Source organism: Lactuca serriola, chromosome 2, assembly GCF_051521515.1.
Source record: "Lactuca serriola cultivar US96UC23 chromosome 2, Lser_US96UC23_V15, whole genome shotgun sequence".
In the NCBI taxonomy this organism is placed as follows: domain Eukaryota; kingdom Viridiplantae; phylum Streptophyta; class Magnoliopsida; order Asterales; family Asteraceae; genus Lactuca; species Lactuca serriola.
In genome coordinates, this window is record NC_136409.1 from 234,309,011 (window position 1) to 234,330,861 (window position 21,851).

The window sequence follows — 21,851 nt, forward strand, 5'->3', positions numbered from 1 at the left end:
AATTGAAATAGTTAGTTACCTTAATAAGTCATTTTCCCTTTTTTGTTTTTGAAGTTATATGTTGTAAGTACTATTTTATGGATTATGATGTTATTTTATAATTCAGTTCTATTTGAGTACGTTGTCATAAATTGTCATTAGTAGTTATTATTAATGATAGTTTGTGCGTAATATGTGTACGTGGGGTTTGATATTTTTTAGGTTATTTTTTTTTTTCAAATTAATAGTTAATGTTTTTGAAGTTATTTGGTAGGTAAAATCTTCTATTCTAATAAATTAGGGAAAACCCAAAGAAAAAAAAAAGATAGATCTTATCAGATTTCTTCAATTTCATTTTTGATGGATTTCAACATTAAGATAGTTGGTGTAAAGGGTTGTATTCCATTTTTTTGTTCATAGATATTACCCAACAATCAAATAGAAGGGAATTGGAATTCAAGATTTCTTTCCATATGGACCTAATTATATGGTTGATAAATTTCTCCGTTCTAAGGATTGGTGGAAGGGTTAGTAGAAGGAATTCAATTTCTTTCTTTCTTTTATACTAAAAGACCAAAATACTCTTCTTATATGTTAAAATAAAAAAAAATACTATAAGTGAAATTTTAAAAATTCAATCAATTTTTATAATTGGATTTCATTCTATTTCTTTTTCTTTTCAAACAAAGATGTGATAGATTACCCTTATTTCAAACTCATGTGCCTCCGATTGGCGCTCCAAAAGTGATAAAGTGATGGATCAAGGTGGATATTGGTCTTTTAAAGGTCCATGAATGTTGAATTTTGCATATAGAGGCGCCTATTAATTCCACCTTATTTAAAGATCCAAATCCAAGAATCCAATGTATATCACAACCGAAACAAACTTCCCCTGAATGTTGAATTTTGCATATAGAGGCGTCTATTAATTTTGTCAAATGTTATATTCTCATTCAATTTGTCAAATGTCATTTTTGATTATTTTGATTTAATTTTTTTTCACATGTCATTTTATGAGTTTTCTTATTTTTGATTAAATTTCACATAATATTTTAATGTAATAATTACAATAAATATAGTAATAAATAAATATCAATTTCATTAATAGACTTACCTTCTAATTTCAAAATTTTCAAAGTAAAGCTTATTAATTTCTTTTTTTATGTATTTAAATTTAAAATATATAAAAACATTTCAGTCTTAATAATTCATTATTTTTTTTTTTATAAACTTAAAGTTCTCAAATATTTAGTGTTGAATGTATTGATGTTATTTTGATCAAATGAATTATATTATTAGGAGAAATTTATTAAAAAATCTTTATGTTTAAGTTTCATAATCAATTTTATCATTATCCTTTTTTTAGTCGGTAACTCCAAAAAGCATCAATTGTATTCATTTTGATTCTTTTGTCGGTAAGCTGATCACCAATCACCAATAGAATATAAAGACTTTTTTCGCAAATAAATCAAAAAAATATAAGGATTTTTAATATATATATATATATATATATATATATATATATATATATATATATTATTTTTATTTTTTTTATATTATTTTATTATCTTATTATATATTTTCTAATGGATTGTATTATCTTAAATTAATCTTATGATATTTTCTTGTATTGTTTTACATTAATCTTATAATATTTTCTTTGTCTAAAAATAATATCTATTTTGAATATAATTTTTTTCGTATAAAAATAATCTTTTTTATTATATCTCTGCTAACAAATTGTATTTTCCTACATTAATTTGATGATATATATTCTGTGTCTGACAGATAATATATATTATGGAATAGTTTTTTTCTATAAATAATCGTTTCTATAATATTTTTGTCTAACAGATTGTTATCTTACATCAATCTTATAAAAACAGTTATTTTTAGAAGGAAAAAAATTATTTTCATAATAGATATTTTCTATCACACAAATAAAATACCATAAAACTAATGTAAGATATCAACATCTTAGACATAGGTATTATAAAAATGTTTATTATTAGAAGAAAAAAATATATTTTATTGTAACAGCCTAAAAATCATGGATAAAATTTTCATTTATAAGTCAACCAAAATCCATCAAATATTCATATCAACCATAAAAAGGTATGGCAATGTGAAAAATAGTTATCAGAGTAAAATCCCAAAATCATAAATATGTAAAGCATGGTTGGATGAGTTGCGATCAGGTCGGGCCATTCCCCTTCGAATTGGAAGAACCTGAAACATAAACTTTAATCGTAAGCACAAAGCTTAGCGATTTTTCCTAAAATACTACATATCATACATAAAGTGGGCCTTGCCCGACGTCCCGATATTGGGCCCCGCCCAATACAAATATGTCAGTAAAATGCGATGGGTCCCACCCAACACATTCATCAGGCCTCGCCTGGCATCGAACCTCGCCAGGTATACATACAAACACATACAATACATGTAAGAGTCACATAGACAGTTAACAGCCTAATAACAATAATCAGTGGTTCGGTATTGGTGCCTTTGAACCTCTAAACACTTTGAAAAGACTCACCTCAATCTCATGATAAACAATCACACGCAAGTTGTTGCTACAACAACTCCTCACATTGAACACATTCAAACCAACCCTAATCACTATTTAAGGTAATAAACCACAACTAAAATCCCAAATCATAATCCCTTTCATAAAGGGTAAAAGGCCCTTTTACCCTTCCTACCCTAGGCCCAACAAGCCATGGCCCATAATGCCTAAACTAACCCCAAGGCCCAAAATGGCCCAAAGGTTCTTTTGTGAGCACGCTATGCGTACCACCATGCTATGCTCTGCGTACAATCTCTAACAGCAAGGGAAAAATGGGGTTGAACACACTACGTTGGGCGTACTCATATTTACGCCCCACGTACTCCCCTGATGGCCAAAAATCACCTTAAGCATTTAATGCCTTAAGTCCAATCATCCAAATCATATATCTTGCGCTTTGGAAACGTCTTAAATGATGATGTCATCAGTTTGATGCCTTTTCATGGCTCAAAGAGGCCCAACACCCATTTTAACATTCCAACTCCATAATAGGAACATCAACTATTGCATGGTTGAGTTAAATCCATCAAAATGCTATTTTTATGCATTAGGGACCTCAAAAACATCAAGATCTACTATCCTAAGATTATGGAGTAGCTTATACTCACATAAATCAAATCAAGGGACCAAAATATACCCAAAACCCTAAACTAACTAGATCTAAGAGATGATTCAACAAGATCAAGACTTTATACCTCCAAGAGGATGATCAAGGTGAATACATTATGGATCCACAAGCTTTAAATCAACAAGTGTTTCTCCAAAGAGTTCTTCGATCTTCAAGATGTACCAAAAACACATCAAAATACACAAAAAGGCTCAATACTCTCTAAAAAATGGGCTAGGGTTTCATGGAAACTACTTTGGGACGAAGGAGGATGGTCATAGAAGAATTCATGAGGTTGTAACGTGCTTAAATAGGGTCTAAACCCTAAATTTTATGTAACACCGTAAATTTCAAAACAATTTTTCGCATTTTATACAAAACACAATTTGTTTAATATTCATAAAAACATCATTGTTTGAAACTCGAATTAGTAGCATATAAAAATCCCAAGATCTCATAACATAAAAATCCCGTGTGTGTACTGATTCAGGCCAACGCCTTCCCGCGATCCTCACTAGTACCTGAAACAAATAACACCAAACACTGTAAGCACAAAGCTTAGTGAGTTCCCCAAAATACCACACATAGCACATATTAGCCACTCGAGGCTATAACTCTGTGGGTCCGTGGACCCTACTCTGTGAACCCTCTAGTTCTAACTCTGTGAACCTTCCGGTTCCAACTCTATAAACATGCACAGCATAAATCACATAGAAATAATGCAGTACAACACATAACATACATATAGCATACAAATACTCTGTCACATAACTCTGATTACCTACTCAAGGTAAGGTATAGTGAGAAGACTCACCTTGCGTATCTCGGTAACTCGTAAATCCCTGAAATCACTAGTGCTCAATCTCCCGAGCTATAGTCCTCCTATAACACAATGCATCTCTAATTAACACTTTCCCAAATAAGGTTGACTAACCCTATCAAGTCAACACCGGTCAACTCTGGCCAATGGTCAACGGTCAACTCAACTCGCCGAGTCTGGCGTGGACTCGCCGAGTCTCTACGGGGACCCGATTCCTCTGAGTCCCTTCCGACTCACCGAGTCACTCACCCAACTCGGTTACTCAACCCCTGGTTCGAAATCACTGAACAACCCGCACCAACTCGTCGAGTCTGGAAATTGACTCAGCGAGTGCATTCCATGCACAACCCCAAACGACCTTCTGAGGTCAGATCGGCTCCACTAACTCATAGATCCAGTCCTTCCAAGCTTATTTATCACGTAAAGTTCATGTCTTGGCGCTCATAACACACCTAATGACTCATAAATGGTGTTTTGACCTCAAGCACAAAGATCCCAAACCAAAACATCCATGGATTCATAAAAAGCTTGGACAAAGGGACTCTCTGGACCTCCAAGGGTCCAGATCCAGAACCTAACTCGCTTAAGGGACCAAGGAAGCACTAGATCTAGCCACAAAAGGGCTCAATAAGCCCTAAATCAACGTGAACATCACCTTAACAGAAAATGGTTCGAAAATAGTACCTCAAACGTGATGTTCTGGACCTCAGATCTTCAGGAAGTTGATCCTCTTGTTTCCCCTTGGCTATAGCTTCCTTTCCCTTGTTAGACAACACCTCCAAGGTCAACAATGGCTCTTTCTCTCACTCCAAACGCTTAAGCTCACTAGGGTTTCGCTCTGGGGACTGGTGAGCACAAATGACGGCCATAAGGCCCATTTAAATAGGCCCCAAACCCGAGAAATTAGGGTTTCATTAAACAGCGCAGACTCGTCGAGTCCGGTCATCAATCCGGGTGAGAAATCGCGTCTCTACTCGGCGAGTCTACGCACCAACTCGCCGAGTTCTTCCACAAAACTCAAAATAAAATGAATAAATATAATACCTGAAATTCCGGATGTTACAATTCTCCCCCACTTGAATCTGACTTCGCCCTCGAAGTCTCATTCCTGAAATAGCTCCGGATGTTGCTCCCGCATCTCATGCTCTGGCTCCAGGTCAACTCGGATCCCTTCCGATGTTGCCAATGAACCTGTACCAGATGCACCTCCTTGTTCCTCAGAACCTTGATCTTCTGATCCACAATCGCAACTGGTCTCTTCGCGTAGTTCAGGCTCGCATCCACCTGAATGTCCTCTAACGGCACTACCGCCGACTCGTCGGCTATACACTTCCTCAATTGAGACACATGGAAGGTATTATGAATCCGCTCCAATTCTGCAGGTAGCTCCAAGCGATACGCTACCCTGCCCACCCTCGCGATCACTCTGAACGGCCCAATATACCGGGGCCCTAGCTTGCCCCTCTTCTTGAATCGGATCACTCCTTTCCAAGGAGATACCTTCAGGAGAACATAATCACCGACCTGGAACTCGAGCTCGGATCGACGTCTATCCGCATAACTCTTCTGGCGGCTCTGAGCGGTCAACAATCTCTGCCTGACCCGTTGTATCTGCTCTGTCGTCTGAAGCACAATCTCTGTGCTACCCATAACACGCTGCCCGACCTCTCCCCAGCAAATAGGGGTCCGACACCTCCTCCCATACAACAGCTCAAAGGGTGGCATACCAATGCTCGAATGATGGCTGTTGTTGTAGGAAAACTCTGCCAAGGGCAAATACGTGTCCCAACTCCCCCAAAGTCCAACACACATGCCCGGAGCATGTCTTCGAGTGTCTGAATCGTCCGCTCACTCTACCCGTCAGTCTGGGGGTGATATGCGGTACTAAAATGCAGCCTAGTACCCAACTCCTCGTGAAACTTCTTCCAGAATCTGGAAGTGAAACGCACATCTCGGTCTGAAACAATCGAGATCGGCACTCCATGCCGTGATACCACTTCCCTCACGTACATCTCTGCTAATTTCTCTACGGAAGAACTCTCGCTGATAGCAAGGAAGTGAGCGCTCTTTGTCAACTTGTCCACAATCACCCAAATTGCATCGACTCCCCTATCAGTCCTTGGCAATTTGGTGATAAAATCCATGGTAATCTGTTCCCACTTCCATTCGGGAACCTCCAACGGCTGCAACTTACCATGCGGTCTCTGGTGCTCGGCCTTAACCCTACGGCAGGTTAAGCACCTCTCAACAAACCACGCAACATCCCTCTTCATGCAGGGCCACCAATACTCTCTCCTCAGGTCCAAATACATCTTAGTGGCCCCAGGATGGATCGAGAATTTCGACCGATGAGCCTCTTCCATCAAAATGGTATGCGTACCTCCCACAAACGGTACCCATATACGCCCCTGAAATGTCATAAGCCCCCGACCATCGGTAACGAACTCCGATACCAACCCAACAACTCGTTCTCTCTTCTGGTTGTCCGATCTCACGGCCTCAGCCTGTGCTCCACGAATGGTGTCCAACACCGGAGCCATCACGGTCAATCACAAACATACATCTCGCAATGGGGCGCTCTCCGCCCTGCGACTCAGGGCGTCAGCTACCACATTAGCCTTGACCGGATGATACAGGATCTCACAATCATAATCCTTGACCACATCCAACCACCTCCTCTGTCGCATATTTAGGTTAGGCTGATCCATCAAATACTTCAGGCTCTTATGGTCCGTGTATATCGTACACCGAACCCCATACAGATAGTGACGCCAAATTTTGAGGGCGAACACCACTTCCCCCAACTCTAGATCATGGGTGGGATACCTCGTCTCATGAGGCTTCCGTTGCCTCGATGCGTATGCTATCACATGTCCTCTCTGCATCAGCACCACTCCCAACCCCAAGATCGATGCATCACAGTATACCACAAGTCCTCCATCCCCTCTGGGAGAGCTAACACCGGGGCTTCACATAACCTTTAGCGAAGCGTCTCAAAGGAGGCCTGCTGCTCGGGGCCCCATGAAAAAGCGACACCCTTCCGGGTCAACCTGGTGAGTGGCACTGCGATCTTAGAGAAATCCCTGATAAATCTCCGCTAATAACCTGCCAACCCTAAGAAACTCCTGATCTCGGAGGGTGACCTCGGCACCTCCCAACTCATCACTACCTCAACTTTGGCCGGGTCGACCAATATCACTTTCTGGTTAACGAGATGCCCTAGGAACTGGACCTCTCGCAACCAGAAATCACACTTGGAGAATTTGGCATAAAGCCTCTCCGATCTCAGAACTCCGAGGATCTCCCTCAAATGCTCCTCATGCTGCTCTCTAGATCTCGAATATACCAAAATGTCGTCGATGAATACAATCACCGACCGATCCAACATCGGCCTGCACACTCGGTTCATGAGATCCATGAACACTGTCGGGGCATTGGTGAGCCCGAAAGGCATCACCACAAACTCGTAATGCCCTGAACGCTGTCTTCTGGATGTCCTCATCTCGCACCCTCACCTGATGATATCCAGACCTCAAATCGATCTTGGAGAACCAAGATGCTCCCTGTAACTGGTCGAACAAATCGTTGATCCTCGACAATGGGTAACGGTTCTTGACCGTCAGTTTGTTCAACTCCCGGTAATCAATGCACATCCGGTGTGAACCATCCTTCTTCTTGACAAAAAGGATAGGCGCTCCCCACGGCGAGCTGCTCGGCCGAATAAATCCCTTTCCCAGCAGCTCCTGAAGCTGCGAGGATAACTCTTGCATCTCTGGAGGTGCAAGGTGATAAGGCACCTTGGCGATAAGCGCGGCCACCGGAACCAAATCGATATTGAACTCCACTTGCCTCACGGGAGGCACACCCGAAAACTCCTCTGGAAATACATCCGGGAACTCACGCACTATCGGAACCTCCTCAACTGACCTCGGCCTCTCTGAATCAACCCGCGTATCCATCACATACGCCACAAATCCCTTACAGCCCTGCTGTAGACACTGCCTCACCCTAGCGGCCGAACAAAACGCTGACCCAGAACGTGTACCCTCGCCGTACATCGTAAGAACTCCCCCACTAGGGTCTCGTATGGTCACCAGCAGCCGCTCACAATCGATAACCGCACCGAATCTGCTCAACCAGTCCATGCCCACAATGACACAGACATCACCCATCGCAATAGGAACCAAATCAATCGGGAACTCAACACCGAAAATCTCGAATACACACCCACGGATCACCTCCGTGGCATATATCACCCTCTCGTCAGCTATGGAAACTCTCAGAGGCCGACTCAACACCTCACGACTAATACTGATATGCTGACTAAAAGCCAAAGATACAAAAGACCGACTCGTACCCGAGCCAAATAACACCAAGGCAGGTACAAAATTCACAAGAAAAGTACCTACGCATAACATAATATAAGCATAATATCTCAACATCAAAATAAATACACGAAAGAATACATACCCGCCATGACATCGGGCGCTGCGCGGACCTCCTCCTCAGTCAACTGAAAGGCTCTCCCTCGTGCCCTCGGCACCTCGGCCTTCACTGTCCGACTCTCGGTAGCTCTGATGGCGGCAGGGGCAGATCCCTGAGGTGCTCCCTGAGCTGGTCCTCGCAACTGCGGACACTCTGCCTTCCGGTGTCCGGTCTGGTTGCAGTGAAAACACACTGCAAACCCCTTGGGGTAGTCCTTGGCCATATGCCCCTCCTTGCCACACTTGTAGCAAGATCCGGCTCTACAAACTCCATCATGACCCTTGCCGCACTTTCCACAAGTGTGGCCCTTCTGGCTCCCTGATTTGGGATCAACGGGCTTGGCCCGCTTGGCTGCCGGCTGGGACTGTGCCGGTCGCTGATCCCTCCCCTGAGACTTCGCCTCCTCCCTAGCCTGAGTCTCTAGCTCGATCTCCCTCTTCCGGGCATTTGCCTGAAGCTCGACAAATGTCCGGTACGAGGAGTTCGCCACGAACTCCCGAATGTCTCTCCTCAAGATAATCAAATATCGGCTCATACGTGCCTGCTCAGTAGACACGTGCTCAGGGCAGAACATCACCCCCTCATGGAACATCCTGGTAATCACCGTAACAGCCTCAGTACCCTGCTTGAGGGTCAGAAACTCCTGGGCCAAATGCTCCCTCTCCACCTGGGGAATGTACTCATCTCGGAACATGGCAGTGAACCTCTCCCAGGTCACTGCCGCAAGCTCAGCAGGCGTATAGTGCGCCGTCACAAACTTCCACCAGTCCTTCGCTCCCAAGCGAAGCTGGTTCAGCGCAAACCGGACTCTCAAATGCTCAGGAGATGAGCAAGTAAAGAAACACCCCTCTATGTCTGAAATCCATCTCATAGCCACCACTGGGTCCTGGGTCCCGTCAAACTCCGGCGGTTTTGTGTTGCTGAACTCTCGGAACAGCAACGCATCACCACCCTGCGGCCTCGCAGCAGCAACAGCTGCAGTGGCCGCTGCAACAGCAGCCTCAGAAAGAGCAGCATAACACTTGTTGAAAGTCTCAATCAACGTGGTCTTAATAGACTCGAACATCTCTGGTATCTCTGCCCTGATGGCCGCAGCCACCTCCTCATGGATGATCCGGCGGATCTCCTCATCACTAGCCCCACTGCTCTCTGGCATAAGACGTGTCCTCACCATGATCCACCTCTGAAAAACAACATACGATATATTAGAAACTCTCTCGAGCATACTCGCACTCGATAACTCATCCCTCCTTGATCCTTGGCATCCTGAAGATTCTTACTTGGACTGTACACCGCCCCGGTGCTTCCAGTAGTATAAGCCCAATACTACTATCCGCACCGTTTCAGTATACACCTCAAGTCCTCCTCTTCGGATCCCAACTTCCAAGTACTCTATTATACATGATCCACTCTCTAACAGATCTCTCATAAGCTCCTCGCTGCTACCTACCCACTCTCAAGCAGCTCACCTCTCCCTAGGCTAAGGCATCACAAATCAGGCCAATCTAGTCCTAATAGGAGTACCTAGCCCACTCTAGCATGAGAATACATCATATCAATACCATAACATATAATATAAGGGTATCTTGGGAAATCACCGTTCGGGCGCGGACTGATCGTACACATAACTCTGCTCTGCGTTTTCCAAAAATCTTTTACTCTTTTTGAAAATATTTCTCAAATCCTCAGTTTGAGTTCAAATACGCCCGAAAGTGTACTCGAATCCCTCAAACCAAGGCTCTGATACCAACTTGTAACACCGTAAATTTCAAAACAATTTTTCGCATTTTATACAAAACACAATTTGTTCAATATTCATAAAAACATCATTGTTTGAAACTCGAATTAGTAGCATATAAAAATTCCAAGATCTCATAACATAAAAATCCTGTGTGTGTACTGATCAGGCCGGCGCCTTCCCGCGATCCTCACTAGTACCTGAAATAAAAAACACCAAACACTGTAAGCACAAAGCTTAGTGAGTTCCCCAAAATACCACACATAGCACACATTAGCCACTCGAGGCTATAACTCTGTGGATCCGTGGACCCTACTCTGTGAACCCTCTAGTTCTAACTCTGTGAACCTTCCGGTTCCAACTCTATAAACATGCACATCATAAATCACATAGAAATAATGCAGTACAACACATAACATACATATAGCATACAAATACTCTGTCACATAACTCTGATTACCTACTCAAGGTAAGGTATAGTGAGAAGACTCACCTTGCGTATCTCGGTAACTCATAAATCCCTGAAATCACTAGTGCTCAATCTCCCGAGCTATAGTCCTCCTATAACACAATGCATCTCTAATTAACACTTTCCCAAATAAGGTTGACTAACCCTATCAAGTCAACACCGGTCAACTCTGGCCAATGGTCAACGGTCAACTCAACTCGCCGAGTCTGGCGTGGACTCGCCGAGTCTCTACAGGGACCCGATTCCTCTGAGTCCCTTCCGACTCACCGAGTCACTCACCCAACTCGGTTACTCAACCCCTGGTTCGAAATCACTGAACAACCCGCACCAACTCGTCGAGTCTGGAAATGGACTCAGCGAGTGCATTCCATGCACAACCCCAAACGACCTTCTGAGGTCAGATCGGCTCCACTAACTCATAGATCCAGTCCTTCCAAGCTTATTTATCACGTAAAGTTCATGTCTTGGCGCTCATAACACACCTAATGACTCATAAATGGTGTTTTGACCTCAAGCACAAAGATCCCAAACCAAAACCTCCATGGATTCATAAAAAGCTTGGACAAAGGGACACTCTGGACCTCCAAGGGTCCAGATCCAGAACCTAACTCGCTTAAGGGACCAAGGAAGCACTAGATCTAGCCACAAAAGGGCTCAATAAGCCCTAAATCAACGTGAACATCACCTTAACAGAAAATGGTTCGAAAATAGTACCTCAAACGTGATGTTCTGGACCTCAGATCTTCAGGAAGTTGATCCTCTTGTTTCCCCTTGGCTATAGCTTCCTTTCCCTTGTTAGACAACACCTCCAAGGTCAACAATGGCTCCTTCTCTCACTCCAAACGCTCAAGCTCACTAGGTTTTCACTCTGGGGACTGGTGAGCACAAATGATGGCCATAAGGCCCCTTTAAATAGGCCCCAAACCCGAGAAATTAGGGTTTCATTAAACAGCGCAGACTCACCGAGTCCACCAATGCGACTCGTCGAGTCCGGTCATTAATCCGGGTGAGAAATCGCGTCTCTACTCGACGAGTCTACGTACCAACTCGCCGAGTTCTTCCACAAAACTCAAAATAAAATGAATAAATATAAGACCTGAAATTCCGGATGTTACATTTTAGGGTTTTTCCCTGACTCGAGTACGCCCTATGTACCATAGGTAAGCCCAACGTACTAGGGGAAAACCTCGTGTCTAAGACTTGACAAGGTACACCTCGCGTACCTTAATTACGCCCTCCATAATAGGCCATTATGAAAAATAAATAAACACTTAGAATTTTAAGGAATTACCTGAGAATCGAGCGTTACAGTTCTCCCCGACTTGAATCAGACTTTGTCCTCGAAGTCTGCCTTGGCAAACAACTTTGGATAATGCTCTATTATCTCATTTTCAGGCTCTCATGTCCATTCTGAACCTTTCCAGTGCTGCCATTGTACCTTCACTAGACCCACTACCTTGTTTAACAAAATCTTTGTCTTCTTGTCTAGGATCGCAACCGTTCTTTCTATGTAATTCAGACCCTCATCCACCTGAATATTCTCTAAAGAGACCACTACAGAATCATAAACCAAACACTTCCATAGCTGAGAGACATGAAAAGTGTTGTGAATCTGACTCAGCTCCTCGGGTTGCTCCAAATGATAAGCAAACCTTCCCACTTGGCCAATATTCCTAAAAGGACCAATATATATGGGGCTCATTTTGCTCCGTTTCCTGAAGCGGATAACACCTTTCCAAGGTGACACCTTTAGGAGTACCATATGCCCAACCTAAAATTCCAAATCTGAACGACGTCTATCAGCGTAAATCTTCTGTCGGCTCTACGCGGTCTGCAATCTCTCGTGCATCTTGTAACACCCATAAAAATCATGTCAATTTAAAACTTTTTAAATCATTCAAAAACCAATAATTAGTACAAATTTGTTTTCTTCATGACAGAGTATTCCATAATCAAATCATAAAAATATAAGGAGGTGCACGATCACGCCTTCGCCTTCCCGCAATCATCAGAAGTACCCGAAACATAATCAACAATTGTAAGCCCGAAGCTTAGTGAGTTCTCCCAAAATACCAACGCTATACAATCATAATCATATCATATAAACAAACAACATACATAATGAGTCATCAGTCTGATTGGACCGCCTCACAGGGCCATCAGTCTATCTGGACCGCACTCCGAGCCATTGGCACGTCTGGACCGCCTCTCAGGGCCTTCAGCCTATCCGAACCCCTCGTCGGGCTTTCGGCCTGACCAGTATGTGCTCATCGGGCCTTCACTTGATTTTAATAAATCAATATTTTTCTCAATTTTCTTATAAATTCAAAAATTTTAAATATTTAGACCTTCATAGTTAACCTTTTTTTTTATTAAAATAAACTCGTATAATATATGGTTCTCACAACTACAGTATATAATATATTTAGATGGACACTATAAAAAAGTTTATATGGATACCCTTATCATTAATAGATAATCATGATATTTGAATTAAGCCGAATCAATATACGATTATTGTATAGGCCATTGTAATATTTGAATTAAATCAAATCAATGTATAGTTGTATGATTAGGTGATTCACAAGGACTACCAAAAAAAACGGTTTTATAGACAATATAATATATCTTGATTTCTTAATCTTTTAAGTTAACAAATTATAATAATGTTTAATATGGAAGACGACAAAAACAATAAAAGAAAAGTAAAACAGCAATAAATCATAAAAATAAACGACTTGAACGGTAACCAAATTTTTTCGACATTTTAATTTTATTGTCTCAATTAAGTTGGTCATCCGTGAGTTTTTTATATTGAGATGGTGGGACCATTGTGTACCTGCCCCCATATTTATGGAATCACATCAACTTATGTAAGCGTGAACTCTACATCATCAAGCTCACAATATAGCTAATAGAGAGCTCAACCTATCTCGAGTTGATTTTGATCATACTAAATTGTTTGATGACCCAAAATCATCAACGGGGAAAAGAGGAGAGACATTAGTGGTGGCAATGTCATTGCAAAAGACGAGGATAAATTTTCATCAGAAAAGGAGATCATGGTGCATGCACCAGCCATGAATGGTGAAAGGGGGATGAGAAACATGTTGTGAACACATAAAAACATGTAGTAGGATAGAAGACCAAAATTTTAAATATTTGGATCAACGTTTTATTTTAAGACATTTCATAAACAACTTTTTATAGGTCTACATTAAGAGTTAAGTTCATCAAGTGTGTTAAGTAAAAAAGAAACAAGATGTTACTCTTTTATAAAAACAAGTTTGTAAACATAGAAAACCAATAGAAGTTTTTTCTTTCCTTTTAAATTTGAAGTAAAATAAATGAATGGAACAACTTTTGTGTAAAAATAGAACAAATAGATGAATGAAACAACTACTTTTGTATTAAAATCATAGTACTTTTTGTGCCTCTTAAAATTATTAAAAGGATTGATATCATAAAATGGCAACCAATAGCTCTTAATTTACTCTTTTAAATCACTTATTTTTAATTGTACTTTATAGACCGATAAACTTATTTTTCTATGTCTCCTTACAAAATTAGGATGGATTTCAACTTGGTAAAATGGTATTCAGCACGCACCTTATATGACATCCATCATAAATCCAATATGAATGAGTTTGTCCATTTGTGTTTATGTAGACGACCTATCCAAACTCAATAATAGCAACCCGCTATTGAGAGATCTAATCTACTGGTGTGATGAAACATAGGAAAAAAAAGGCTGAATAAATAAATACACTTAAAAAACGAGTGACTAGAGTTATTGATGGTCATTTTGTGATATTAACCCTTTTTAAAAACTTGTTTAGAAGAAGTTTGAAGGTTTTGAAGTTCAAGTCCTGTATTTATTTATCAATGATATTCAGGTGGTTGTAAAATCTATTTGATCCTCTTCCCAATCATTATAGAAAGAAAAATAAGAGTTGCATGGTGTAACAAGAATGAGTAGCTGCTATCGATCCTAATCAAATACCACCACTATATACACCTCAACTGTGGCTATATGCAAATATTATGTCTCTCAAGTTTTTATTCTGCTATAACATATGATTGATTATATGTAGTCAGCCGATCAAATGGCAGAATGAAATGAAGTTCACACAAGTTGTGCAGACTGAGAGTGCGACCAATATTCCTTCACAAGCTGTCCAAACAAAGAATCATCTCTTCTCATAAGCTTCATGGGTTCATCATATTCCGCTATTTTTCCTGTTACAGGTTGAAACTAATTTTAGTTTTGGGAATATTGGAAAAACAAACGATAGCTGTGAGTTAGAGTTCGACTGACCATCGGTCATGGTTAGGACCATGGTGCAGTCCATTACGGTTGGGATGCGGTGAGCCACTGTGATAACGGTGCAATCAGCAAACTCGGATCTGATGGTTTCTTGCAGCATTGTGTCTGTAGCATTATCAATGGATGCAGTTGCTTCATCAAGCACCAAAATCTTGCTTCTTCTCAACAATGCACGCCCCAAACAGAACAGCTGTCGTTGCCCCATGCTCCAATTTGTTCCATCTTCCACTACTGCATGTACTTATAAGAAGCATAATTAAAATATGTTTTTTTTACACCCTACCTAAAATACTCTCTACTGTATAGTAATTACCTATCGAATCCAGCCCCCCTGCTTTATCCTGAACAGCCTCTCGAAGCTGACACTTTCCAAGAACCTTCAATGCCAGAAATTGGAAGATAAATACAAAGGGAAGAACCTTATACTATCTGTGCATTAAATTCGAATTTACCTCCCATATTTGTTGATCAGTATGTTGACATAAGGGGTCCAAATTGTATCTAACTGTGCCATTGAAAAGTGTAGGATCTTGAGGTATAATCCCAAAACGTGACCTTAAATCATGAAGTCCAACCGTTGAAATGTCAATCCCATCAACAATAATTTTACCCCCAACAGGTTCCACCAAACGAAACAATGCACCAATCAGTGTAGTCTTTCCACTGCCTGTCCTCCCAACAATACCAATCTTGTGTCCCCCTTCAAACGTACAACTAACACCCCGAAGAACAAGAGGTGCATCTGGTCGATACCTAATCTGTTTTTTCAACATTTTTTTTTTTTTTAAATTTCTTAGTATCAAGACTAAAAACCAACACTTTTGTGTACCAATTGGTAAATTAGCAAAAAGGGTATTAATTATGAAGTTTACCTGTAAATCTTGAATTTCCACCTTACCCTCATCAGGCCAATTAGATGGTGGGCGATTCTCTTCAATCATTAAAGGAGCTTCACTTGGTAAATGCATGTACTGGTTGACCCTCTCAACTGAAATAATATAGTTGACCAATGTGCACTGATTTTGAATCGACATAACAAGTGACATGTTCAAAGAAAGCCCATAAGACATAGCCATTCCAATAAAACCTGCATTCAAAACCTCAAACACATGAATTTACTACAACAATAACATTTCAGGAACAAAAAAAGAAAAAAAAAAAAAAAAAAAAAGCTCACCGGAAGTGAAAGTTCCAGGAGGAAGCAACACCATGCAGAGTCCAGAAGCTGATAAAACGGTTGCACTGATGATTTCTAGCCGTTGGATCAACCAGTTGTTTGCAGCAAAGCTGTGTATGTAAGGACTAGCATTTATGTCAACAACTTTAAGATTTTTTGCAAAGAATCGATCTTCTTGTTTGAAAGCTCTTATTGTCATGGCACCTGCCACAGATTCAGCAAGATGGTTTGCCACCAAAGATTTGGTTGTCCCGTTGATCCTCATCAGCATTTTTGCAGACGAGAAGTAGTATCTCTGTTTTATCGTGCATTTCAAATTCATCAAATAAAAATATCATCAAAGATTACGTTTTTTTTTTTGACAATTAAAAATTACCTGTAATCGCATTGCCACATAAATTAGTGGTATCGAGACAAACAAGACTTGCCACGTCACGAAGATTAAAACTCCCAAATTAGTGTAGAAATTTGTGGTGGCGGCAACAGCAAATATTAAATTAAATGGAATGTCAAGATCAATGATACTCAAATCCACCGAGATCCTGCTTAGTACCCTACCCAAAGGGGTAGAATCGTAAAACGACATAGGGGCACGGAAAAGGGATACGAGTAATTGAGAAAATATCGATTTTGACGATTGTAACCCCAAGGCAACTGTGAAGAGTGATCTCACGAGAAGAAACATGATTGCTATAACACCAATAGCCAAGTACACGAGGATCAATTTCAGAGTGCTGACGTCAGCATTGTCGACATTTGCAGCCATCCATGAATTCTGACACACATTGCATGCCATGAAGGTGACATGGGCAAATGCGGCTATGGAAAAGAAAATGTAGCCTTTGTTTTGGGATAGATATTGTATGTAGGGTGTGAAACCAGTGTCCCCTTCTTCCCTTTCTTCTTTCTTGATCAATTGATTGTCTCCCGATGCCACTGGTAATTTGTTTGTATGGGTGTTTTTAATGTCTTTGATAGAAGGTATCTGCTTTCTTGAAGAGGTGACTTCTAGAAGCCTTTCGGAGCCTGCTGTTTCTTTGTGTGCATTCACCAAGTCTTGAAATTCTTGGCTTGAGGCCATTAGTTGATGGTAAGGAGCAGCTGCTAGGATTTCCCCATCTGACATTAACTGTCCAACACATTAAACATATCAGATCTACAAATCCCTTAAGCTTAGTAGATATTTGATAAAGCAACAAGAAAAAAAAAAGGATAAATTTGTGAACTAACTCACCAGGACAGAATCAAATGTAGGAAGAAAATCAACTTGGTGAGTCACAAGCAAAACCGTCTTGCTAGAAAGGGCTTCCATAACAAATCCCTGCAAAACTTCAAGCATTATTTACCATTTCGACATCGCAAACTGGAAATCATGAACTAAAAGTATATATTCTTTTTCTAAATTAGTTTACATTAAATAAGCTTGAAGCAGTGTGTGCATCCACAGCACTAAACGGATCATCCAAGAGATAGATATCAGCATCCTGATATAAAGCACGCGCGAGTTGAATCCTCTGTTTCTGTCCACCACTGAGATTAACTCCTCTCTCTCCAATCTCAGTAAGATCACCATATTCTAATAACTCAAGATCCTTCACCAAACAACACTTTTCAAGTGTGTCTTGGTATCTTTGATCCTCCATTGATGACCCAAACAAAATATTATCCCGGATACTACCCGTTTGAATCCAAGCCGATTGAGAAACATACGCAATGCTCCCATATACTTGAAGCTGAGAAAAAAAAAAAAAAAGGATTTAAAAGGTAGAAATGAAAGAGGATGCTAAAATATGTAAATTACTTACAGCTCCCTCGATGATCGGAACCTCTCCAAGAATTCCCGCCAAAAGAGTAGACTTACCGGACCCCACCTCTCCACAAATAGCAATCTTTTCACCCAATCGAGCCTGTAAGTTGATCTTTCTTAAAGTAGGCTTCACAATATTCCCTTCCCACGAAAGACTTGCAGACTCGATCAAAATGTTACAATCCAAACCCTCATTTTTCACCTTCCGCCTTACATGGCCACTCTCGAGCTCCGGTGCCTCAAGAAAATTCAAGATTCTTGAAAATGCAACTTTTGCTTGAATAATAAACCCGATAACATCCGGAATCGTTCTAACAGGATCTTGAACTAACCTTAAAGTTGCCACAAATGTGAAAACATTGCTAGCATTTAAAGGAATCCCAATGAAATAACAAGCTCCAAAAGTAGCAGTGGAGACCAAAAGAGGAGAAGACCAGAATAAAAAACTGTTATAAGCTCTTCGAAGCTGAACAGCTGATAACCATTTATCTTCAACTGCCCTTAACTTTTCAATCACACCCTTGAAATGAATCTCCCAGGCGTAAAGTTTCAAAACTTTCATATTCACAAGAGCCTCAGATATGGCTTTCAACCTCTCATCTTGTGCCACCATTAACTTCGATTGAAACTTATGTTGTAATTTAGCAAGTGGCGCGTTGCAAATAACTGTAAATATTATAACTCCCAATGATGCAAATGTGGCCAAACCGACTGCTTGGAAAAGAATAGCAAGTGCGAATATAAGCTGGAGACTTGTTGTCCATGTTTGGTGTAACCAATTCGGGAATTCCCCAATTCGATACGCGTCCACAGTGGCATAATTCATGATCTCTCCAGCAGAATGTGTGATTTTGGCAGAATTAGATAGATTTAATTGTTTTTTATAAATTGCTGCTGTGAGTAACGATCGAACACGTATACCAATAAGTCTACACCTAAAGTCCCATTGTCGCTGTGATAACGATTCTAATGTTTTGGAAAAGAAAAGCGCGATGGCTAAAACGTAACCTTCGCCAGTAAAACTTTCGTTACCTTCCGCAACGCGTATGAACGCTTTGAGAAAAAGCGGGCCCGCGGAAACCGTGATTATTTTTAACAACGCGAAAAATCCCGATACGAGAAGCTCTGTTAGATTGCACATCACGATTGTTCTCAAGATCGACGGCTGAGATTGCTTTTCGTTGTTAAACCGGTCTAAGAAGTTGGAATAACACGATTCGGCTCGATCTTCTGTGCGTAATTTTGGCATATCTTTATCCTCGAGGGTTTTCTGGCTTCCTGTTTTCATCAATGGGTTTAACCACCAAAACGACATTACATTGAAAAATCCAGCTTTGGCAAGTGGGGTTAGGTTTTCGTTGTGAATTACTTTGGTGCCATTGGTGTTACCATTTAAAGGGGTGTAAAGACTGTTGTTGTTGTCGTTAATTTCTTCATAGTTGAAGCCTTTGTAAGTGCATGCTAAAAGTAAGACTGCTCCTAGGAAAGAGGTTGTATCCATGGCCATCTTGATTGACATTGAGTGGTCGAGAACCGATAAGCCGCCAAAAAATCCGGCGAATAGAACAGAAACTATTGACAGAAGGCGAACGGGGATTTTTGAGAAATGTTTTCCGGTTAGGCTTATGGTTAGTGAGACTGTTGACCATGTTACTCCATGAAACAAGAATGTGAGCCATTGATGCAAAGGAAGAATGGTGGTTTTCAATGTCCAAATGCCCAAACATATGTACAGTGTTCCAAGTAAACCATTAAAGATTGCTGAAGCCAACTGTAAAGTTGATTTTCGGTGAAAAAGTGATGATCTTCTGGTGGTTTTCAATGGCGATTTGGTAAAAATGGATAGGAGTAACATGGAGAAGAGTAATATATCGAAGCAAATGATTAAAACATGATTCATACACGAAGATGGATTCGTGATAAAACCCAAATCTTGATCACAATGCTTGTCATTGCTGGAACACCCGCAAAATGAACTCCAAAGATCAGCCATTTTGTCTTTTTTACTACCCTCTTTGCCCTCCTAATTCTGAAAATGCCACATGAGTTAAAGATATGTGTAAATTAACAAGACTATATGTAAATAACTCATTAGGTCTTATTGTAGCATAATTATCACAATTCCAATGAAGTTTAAGCCAAATTGTTATTTGATCTGGATATTAATCCCATATTTGGATGTAGATCCTGAAAAGATAAACTTCAAAGAATCGGTTTTTTGACTAATGAGTTTGATACTAGTTACAATAAATCTGATTATCAAATGGTAAATTAAAGTTACTTAGATACCCTAATTTCATCTACTACTTCCTTAAATAAAAAGAATTTGTTAGACGTCCAACACCATATTATAACTTCTAACATTCAGTTACTATATTCGCTGCAAGTTTTGTTACTGTGTGTTTGGTTTTTTCCGAGTCGTAGGCCTCGATTGCAGAACACTCTGATTCTGATTAACTTTACTTTAGGTAATAAAACAGGAAACAACATCATAGAATTAAACAGTGGTAGTTTAGTAAAGACGAAAGAAACAATAAATAATTATCTGATCATAAACTACTGAGCTTTATACCAAAAGATGAAATTAAAATGGTAATTGGAAGAAATACAGTGTCTTTCTGTTTCCTGTTGATTTCAATGAGAAAGACAGCAAGAATAACACACCTCAGTACTGGCAAAGGGGTAGTAACAACACCCCAAGGGTTTCTTTCTTTCCGTTTCCTTTTGATTTCTTCTTTTTTGTTTCTTGATTTTTTTTTATATTCCCTGAAGACTGAAAACAAAAAAACCCATCATAATGAAAACTCGATTTTTACAGTATTAATTACGATAAACTTGAATTTATCGGTGCCAATATACACGTGCAGTCGCCAGAATCAAAAACGGCGTGATGATAAATTAAAGAAAGCTATCATCAATGACAGTAATCCAACATAACGTCTACTAGAAAACAAAAAATATAAATTAATAAAATAAAACGACAGACGTTGTGAGATCCAACAATTTTAATTATAAAATTGTAAATCAACAAGAGAACAAAAACACTAGACGCAATGAAAACAAGTTCGAGGCGTTTAACATTTATTTTCAGCTGATTTTACAAAGAAAAACACACATTGAATTGATTAGAGAGAGTAGTGATGAAGAATCACTCCATGCTTACAAATTAGACGTACGGATCAGAAAAACTGATGCTAATACTCGAATCGTGGAAAGAAAATGTGGTGTGGTCTAGGTTTTACAAGGATCGATAAAAAAAAAAAGAGAAGAAGAAAGGTTTAATTTTCCGCCATGAATTTTATGGGGTTCTTTGAAATTACAGAGAGAATATCTGGGCACAATTGCATATGGCAGATTACCAATAGATGCAGATGATATGTATGCATAAAGCATATATAGGCTATAGCGATTGTGTGTTTGTATTGTCACAAGGAATATCCCTATAATACATATAGTGTTATGGGTATCCCCGTGCACAATATAGAATGACACAAATGACCCCTATACTTGTTATGCAATTGAATTTTTAACTCATTTTTAGTGATATGTTAAACCACTAGCTTAATTTAAAGGTACAAATAAACTTTTTCTAATTAATATACTAAATTAGGCAATAGATGGTGACTTATTGAGATAATACCAAATTATGTAATATTTTTTAACTTTTTAATACACTAAGATATAAAATATTAATATTAAGTGATATCGCATTTTTTAACTTAATATTAAGTGATATCGCATTTTTTAACTTTTTGTTACACTAGAATTTTAAATATTTCACTTATATAATATGTATAATCACCGGAACAATTTATATAGATATGTCACAAAATAACCTATCCTTTTAAGAGAAAATCAATATGATCAATTCAT

General features: G+C 39.8%; 1 protein-coding gene across 1 annotated transcript; it reads right to left on the reverse strand.

Moving 5' to 3' along the window:
* Window positions 1-14,567: 14,567 nt before the first annotated feature.
* ABCC10 (multidrug resistance-associated protein 14) lies at window positions 14,568-21,355 on the reverse strand. The gene is made up of 12 exons (XM_079027385.1): window positions 21,142-21,355; window positions 20,643-20,751; window positions 17,977-20,007; window positions 17,584-17,904; window positions 17,406-17,492; window positions 16,548-17,300; window positions 16,172-16,466; window positions 15,867-16,081; window positions 15,447-15,752; window positions 15,308-15,371; window positions 14,986-15,225; window positions 14,568-14,906 (listed from the first exon to the last, which is right to left on the reverse strand). The coding sequence occupies exons 3-12, from the start codon at window positions 19,969-19,971 to the stop codon at window positions 14,794-14,796; spliced, it is 4,389 nt and encodes a 1,462-aa protein (XP_078883511.1). The 5' UTR covers window positions 19,972-20,007; window positions 20,643-20,751; window positions 21,142-21,355; the 3' UTR covers window positions 14,568-14,793.
* Window positions 21,356-21,851: the final 496 nt, after the last annotated feature.

What these genes read in the sequence shown, in the direction of transcription:
- ABCC10 (XM_079027385.1), bottom strand. Translation starts at nt 19,971, where the DNA reads ATGGCTGATCTTTGGAGTTCATTTTGCGGGTGTTCCAGCAATGACAAG. An exon ending in TCCTGGAACTTTCACTTCCG is followed by an intron (nt 16,082 to 16,171) that starts GTGAGCTTTTTT and finishes TTTTGAATGCAG; the next exon opens with GTTTTATTGGAATGGCTATG. An exon ending in CTGATCAACAAATATGGGAG is followed by an intron (nt 15,372 to 15,446) that starts GTAAATTCGAAT and finishes CTGGCATTGAAG; the next exon opens with GTTCTTGGAAAGTGTCAGCT.